Source organism: Nestor notabilis, unplaced genomic scaffold (assembly GCF_000696875.1).
Source record: "Nestor notabilis isolate BGI_N333 unplaced genomic scaffold, ASM69687v1 scaffold29210, whole genome shotgun sequence".
NCBI classification, from domain to species: domain Eukaryota; kingdom Metazoa; phylum Chordata; class Aves; order Psittaciformes; family Psittacidae; genus Nestor; species Nestor notabilis.
In genome coordinates, this window is record NW_009910166.1 from 5,301 (window position 1) to 12,202 (window position 6,902).

Consider the following 6,902-nt stretch of genomic DNA (forward strand, 5'->3'; position numbering starts at 1 on the left):
CCCCCGCTAGTGGATCCTTTAGCCGCTGGACCCCATTTGGCCCGTTTTCCCTACCCACCTGGGACCATCCCCAACCCATTGCTAGGGCAGCCACCTCATGAGCATGAAATGCTCCGACATCCAGTCTTTGGTGAGAGCATTTTATGGTTCTGTATGAAGGTTGGCTCTTGATCTGAACTGTCATCTTCTGGGTCTTCACGCTTCTAGGGAGGGGAGGTGGTGGAGTCGAGCTGTAACTTAGGTTACAGCCAAAGGTTGGTTTGTCTAACAAAAAAGCTTCATGGGACAACTCTCTGCAGACCTCATAGCAAACAAGTGTCTAAACATGGGCAACTGTCTCTTAGGTACTCCTTATCCACGAGATCTGCCTGGTGCCATTCCACCTCCTATGTCCGCAGCCCACCAACTGCAGGCCATGCATGCCCAGTCAGCAGAGCTGCAAAGACTGGCAATGGAGCAGCAGTGGTTGCATGGGCATCCTCACATGCATGGTGGTCATCTACCAAGTCAGGAAGATTATTACAGGTGAGAGGTGCAATGAAGGTTTTCGGAGACATAGGGGTGCTTACAGCTTCCTTTGTCTGTGTCCACATTCCATGTTTTTTCTTCCTGAATTACTGCCTTTCTTACTGTGTGTTGAGTTGCTGTCCTGAAGCAGTTACTGAAGGTGGGTGAAGCTGTACTAAGACCTAATTTGGGTGTAGGTGGTGGAGCAGATGGAAAGCTAGGTCCAAATTACTGGCACAGGATGTGGACTAGTTGAGTCTTTCATTGCAGAACTATCCCTGATTGGGGCTTTTAGTGTGATACTTCAGATTGCTGCTTCCACATCTTTCTTCCTTGAGAACAGTGGAGGAGGATGGGTAAAGCTTTATGAATGAGAAGAGAGGAGGAATTCAATGCATCTTAAGATACTACCAAGGGGAGTAGGAAGTTGAATTGTGTGAATAATATGGATCCTACATTACCAGCTGAGAAAGGCTAGATGAATCATGAGTTCTTGTCCCCGGAATGCTGTATGGTGTCCATAGTGGTGTTCTCTCTTGTCCTACCTTAGGTGACAGTATCCTCATTCCTGTTTGGCAGTGGCCACTGAGGATACTAAGAAGAAAAAGCCACAAGCACCTAGTGAGGGTCATTCCACATGTCTGTGGGTAGGAAAGATACGGAGGAAGCAGCATATTAAACACCTGCCTTGTGCTGCTTTACTCTGATGTTTCAGCCCTTGCTTCTGCTACCCAAAATTGCCTGCTGGCCTTGTGCCGTGGGGGCAGCCAGTTGGCCTGAAGCTGTCATCTCTGCGGCTGCAGATAAAGCTGAAGCCTGATGAGCTGGCACTAGTGATCTTGCTCACATGTAAGGAGTGCTGCAGTAGCAAAAGGTCAGCGCTTCCTCCCGCAGCAGCCAGCCTTATCGCTGCTGTTACAATGGCTCTCGTTTTGTGCTGAAAGCTCACAAGTCCTCTTGCAACCTCTGTTCCCTTCAGGGCCGCGGGTGAGGTGAGCAGGAAGTCAAAGTTGTCTCTGAAGTGTCTGACACCTCCTTCGTTTTGTTAAAATGAGTTTTCTTTCTCTTTTCAGTCGACTGAAGAAAGAAGGCGACAAACAGTTGTAATAAATTATTTATTTGTAATGCTGGCTGTGGAAACCCCAGTCCTTGGGAAGGAGTGGAACATTTTTACATACAATAAGAGCTACAAAAGGAAAAAAAGAATATCTTATAAAGATTTCTTTATATATTTAAAACAGAAACAACCACCCAACAAGTAGAGACTTATCAACATAGTGTTTCATTTGTAGAGAAGATTTCTCAAGACTGGTGTGGGTCTCCCTGCATGACAACGTATTCAGAAGCCTATTGAAAATACAGGACTGTGTGGAATATTCAGAGAACTTCCTGCAATCTTGGTTTTTTGGGGTTTTATTTTGTTTCTTACTAGTTTGTTTTGAGTAGGTGCTAGAATCAGGTTCACAACACAAGTCACTGTGCGTGAAGAGACACTCAATGCATCTATAGCTATTTTAATAAAAACAAGGATTGCAAGTAGGTGACATAACAAGCTCTGAATCCAAGTGCTATAATAATAAAAAAAGAATCTACTTTTATTTTAATACATTGTAGGAAATCTTCATAATTTTCAAGAGAGCTCAGTTCTGCAGCATGGCTTTTTAAGTCTGTAAATAACCTTTTTTTGGGTAGGGGGGAGAAACAAAACAAAACACAAACTCCAGAAGCATTTATCTTGATTTTCAGTAACATCACAAATTGTGAATTCCTACCTGGTATTGACAGAATACAGAGTTGATTTTTTAATAAAAAAAAAAATTATATATATAATTATCCCTTTAATTAAAGGGAACGATGGGTATCAATAATTTCAAATGGGTCAACGCTTGAAATTTGGTTTGCTATCAACAATAAGCATTAAAGAGAGTTGCAGGGATAATGTTGCAAATGACTGTTTCTGTTCTTGGTTTTTTGGTTGGTTTGGTTGTTTGGGGGTTTTTTGTTCGTGTTACATCTCTCTGTTCTGCAGCTGATTTCTGTTGAGTTGGGTTTCTGAGCAGTACAGATGTCCCTTGGAGCTCGCTTACCCTTTTTGATGCCTGCTTCAAGGGTTCATTATCAGTGTGGCCATAATACACTTCTTTCCTATTACCTTTTGAAACTTAATCTAACTACATTGGGTTTAGACTGTAAGGGAAAATTCAAAGAAATAATCTATTCTAAAATCTCTTTTTAAACATGTTCCATGGCTCAAACGAGTACAGCCAGAGTTTTGTAGCCATGTGCATCCTTTTGGAGGACGTGCTCTTTCTGGCCTCTTCTGTTTGATATGTTCTTAAGAAAAGTGGACTAGGCAACTCCGTTAGTGTTCTTAAAGATGTTCTGCAAAGACCAGCCTCTAATTCTCTTTAACTGTTTTAGGTTTGGTTTTGTAAGCAAAAAACTTTTTAACTGCCACCAGTGTTCTGTATCTCAGGAACTTCCTGCTTTGGGATTAACCGTAGACAGTAACATTTACTGACTCCCAACACAACAGGTCCATGCAGAATAACTCCTGTTGGGTAGTTCCCCTGTGGAGGGGAGGAGAGGAATGCACAGAAGGCCAGCAGGCATTATTCTGGAGACAGCTCTGCTTACTGTCTAGCAGATCCATTTTTTATCTCACTGTTTTGCCATGGGTTTTCTTTGCCAGAGCAGAGGGTGATGCAGCCAATGGACATCTGAATCTGCTGGCTTTTTTTTCTGCTGGTGCGTAACTTCCCCCCATTCTCTCTCTCAAGTCGTAAGTGCTCTCTCTCTGCTGTTGTAGACTGTTCAGTGTGATGGTTGTGTCATAGGACTGTACTGAGCCATGCTTGATAAACTTGTAGTTAATCATACATCCTGATGGAAGGCATGGCATGCACAGTGCTTTATCTGCCTCATGCATCTCAAACCAGGGACTGTGTCCAAAGGTTACTGCTGGACAGTTGGTAACATCAGTTGACCAATTCAAAGCATGTATCAGGGTATTCCTGGTCCACTTGAGGCAAGAATGTACAGGAGAGAGGGGAGGACTGTTTTAGCTTATGTCGATCTTCCTTTTTTCCTGTCCTCATTCCGGATTTCTCAGTGCTGAAGAGCTGCAGTAGCATTTAATCAGTTCCATCTGCTATGTTTGAACTCTGTGTGAAGGCATTAGGAACAGTTAGTGTTTCTGAGAGCTGGAAACCAGGAGGTCAGTCTAGAATCGAGGATGGTAAAGTCTTCAGTCAATGCCTTCAGTTGCTGTCTGCAGCGATCAGGTGAAATGGTTTCTTCTACCTTTGCAAACAGTGGAGTAGTCGGTAAGATCAGTCTGCTCAGCAGAGAGAGTGCCTCAGGTTACTTTAAAGGTCTAATTGGGCACATTTCAGGTGAACCTCCCCTCCTTGGTTTTACCATGGGTAATTTGGGAGTCTGGGGGAGTTGAGCCACTTCAGCCATTTCTTCTTGATCCTTCTCTTTTGCTGTTATTTTTAGCCATAGTTTTTCTTAAGGAAAAACCCAACCTAATTGCCTTCCGTGGTCCTCTCTCTGTCTGTACTGGTTTTTTCAGCTGAAGCTTGCAGTCTGTTCAAAAGCTGTTCATTGATTTTTAACTTGTATTTTCCCTAGAAAAGCATTCTGATAATTTATAGGAGTTTTTTGTTCATTCAGCAAATAAGCACTGAAATTCTTCCACTTCAGACCGATGATTAACTACAACTTTTCATGCAGTGGTTTTTGAAGCCATCTCGGTGTTCGATGCCCTGTTAAAACAACCCAGACCTTTTGCTTTTCTTTAAGAAATCTCTCTTCTTTTGGTTTTTTTTCCCTCTGTTTGGAAAGTTGATTTTTTAATTTTGCTTTAGTGTTTTTGAAACGTCTCTCTTGTTCTATGTTGTCATGGTTGAGCTTGTTTCACTGCACCGTTAAAGCAGAGTGTACATTCTGACTGCTACATTTATATATATCTTGAAGCTTAATGTATATATGAGTAGTTTGCGATGGGATAACACAGTGTAAACAGAGTAGAAACCCAGAAATCGTGACTTCTGTGTTCTCTCCATTTGAGTATTTTGTAATTTTTTTGAAATATTTGTGGACATAAATAAAACCAAGCTACACTACAGCAGCCAGGTTTTGCCTGCAAGCGAAATGTCTCTTGATTGTTGTCAGTGGGAAAGGAGTTGTTTTCCTCTGGGATTATATGGGATGCCAGCATGGCCATCTTGTCTGTTACAAAGCTGTCCTGTCTTTCTTGGCTTTATTTTTAACTTGAGGTCATTTTATTTTTAATAGACTGTACACCAAACACCAACATCATGTCCAGTGTGAAGAGTATATTCTGCCTCCCTGAGGCACATCTATGCTCTACGGCTAATGCTGGATAACTTCGTCATATTTTCCCCCAAGATAAGCAGTCACATTGATAAGAGTGAATGTGTAAGGATGTTCTGGCTGTTGTGACTTCAGGGGCTTTCTGTGTACAATGGTCATATATTGTAGGCACTGATCTGCCTGAGCACAAACAAGTAGCTAAGATGAAGCGTGTGCTTAAGTTTTAATTGCATCAGCCAAAGATGAGTAGAAGGATGAGAACTTGTAAACCAGAGAGGACAGTTCCCCCAGTTTCAACATCTTTTAGATTTGCCTGTGAACCAAAGGTGTTGAGAAGACATGCAAAGGGGAATGAGGACTGAGGACTTGAAATTGGATATAGTACACTACACACACCCCAGTAGCCTAGTTCTTTAAGCATCTTACTTTCTAAGAGATGTTATTTTGTGCCACTAACAACCAATACAGAGCTGGCAAGAGATGCATTTTCCAAAGGGATAATTACAGAGAGGAAGACGCACGATAATTCATTGTTTAATCATTGCCTGCTGAAAAGCTGAAATTTGCTTTCAGATTGCATCAAGTTACGTGTTTGTGTACATTTGTAGTGGCTCCCTGTCTTCCATCTGGCGGAGATTATAATGTATTTGTGTAGCTGTTTGAGTGTTCTGTATTGGCAGTTTGTGATAATCTGCATCACCAAAATTAAAGGCAGTGTTGTGATGCTCAGAGAGAGGTGATGAATGTCTTCACAGGGTAAACCTTTGGAGCAAAGGGAGAGGGGAAGGCTGCATTGTTGATCTGGCTCTGCTTTGATCTATGATTTTTCAGTAGTAGTGAGGTATTTTGACTCCAGTTCAGGCTAATTAGTGCTCTGAGTACAGTGAGAAGAGAGAGCCCTGTTGTCTGAGTGTACTTGAAGCAGATGGACAAGTATTCATGACAAATTGCACAGGAGTTTGGAGCTGCCCATTTGAAGAGGCTGCTCTATTTATACCCTGTGGCATTTTATAAGGGGAAGGTCAGATCTTGTCTACTGGAAAAATAGCTTCTGAAAGCGCCTCTTCTGAGGCTGGCTTGAACATGTGCTGTGGTATTTGGCATTTCTTTTGGGGGGGGGTGGGGGGTTAATTCCTTGTACTTAATGTAGAACTTGAATGGGCTCAGGCTTCCCTCCCTTTTTGAGGTGAACGAGACTTAAAATGGTGAATTCTACAGGGACGAGGACAAAGAGGATTTTTATCACTGCATTAATAGAACAACACAGCTCTGTTGCTATAGTGGTGGTGTGTTAATGCTGCCTTGCCATTGCAAGAGTAAAGGCTGGAAACCCATCTGTCGCATGGCTTTTTTATATGCACATTACCAGACTTGAATGTCATGTCAGCTGTAAAAAGTAACTTAGGCTGTGGGGTTTCAATCCGTCCCAGGCCACGGTTAGCTTTTTACAACCTCCATTCATGCAGGCACAAGGAGAGAAGATGAATATAGGTGTCAGGCTTAGGAATTTCATCTTCTGTTCTTCGCACGTGAAAAGCAGGTCTTGTGGAAGCTCTGGTCCTTGCAGATGTCCCTGTGCGTTGTTAATGCCTAAATACCTGTAAAACTGGCGTCTGGTCGATGATGACAACTGGAAAGCAAGAATAGCACATGTCAGTGTCCCGCACTGACACACTTCAGTCCTGCTGCTTACAGGAATACGTTGCTCACATACAGCTAATGAAATGACAAAAGCTTCACGTCAGACTCTGTTTCAGCATCTTCACATAAAGTCGTGGAGGAATAAGGAAAAACTTACTGATTTTTCAGTCAGATTAGAGGCAGCGCACCTTACCAATAACTTGTTAATGTTCTTACTAATTATTGACTTTTAATAGGGCTGTAGTCATGAGGCTTAGCTAGAAAATGGAGCAAATACCTATTTTGTGCAGAGTTTTTCTTCGGTTGTGTTGTTCTCTTTTGAAGTGCTGGCTATTTTTATCCCGTTACACAAATACACGGATACGGGCCCGGAGCTGCTCTGTCAGCGGCGGCCATGAGGGGAGGCGGCGCGG

The 6,902-nt window shown here is 42.6% G+C and overlaps 1 protein-coding gene across 1 annotated transcript in view; it reads left to right on the top strand.

Moving 5' to 3' along the window:
• Window positions 1-2,188, top strand: part of RERE (arginine-glutamic acid dipeptide (RE) repeats) — a gene marked incomplete at its 5' end in the record, with an annotated part of 7,277 nt that extends 5,089 nt beyond the window's left edge. The window contains 3 exons of the mRNA XM_010024700.1: window positions 11-130; window positions 345-525; window positions 1,581-2,188. Coding sequence (XP_010023002.1) covers window positions 11-130; window positions 345-525; window positions 1,581-1,614 — 335 coding nt within the window. The remainder of the gene's footprint in view (window positions 1-10; window positions 131-344; window positions 526-1,580) is intronic.
• Window positions 2,189-6,902: the final 4,714 nt, after the last annotated feature.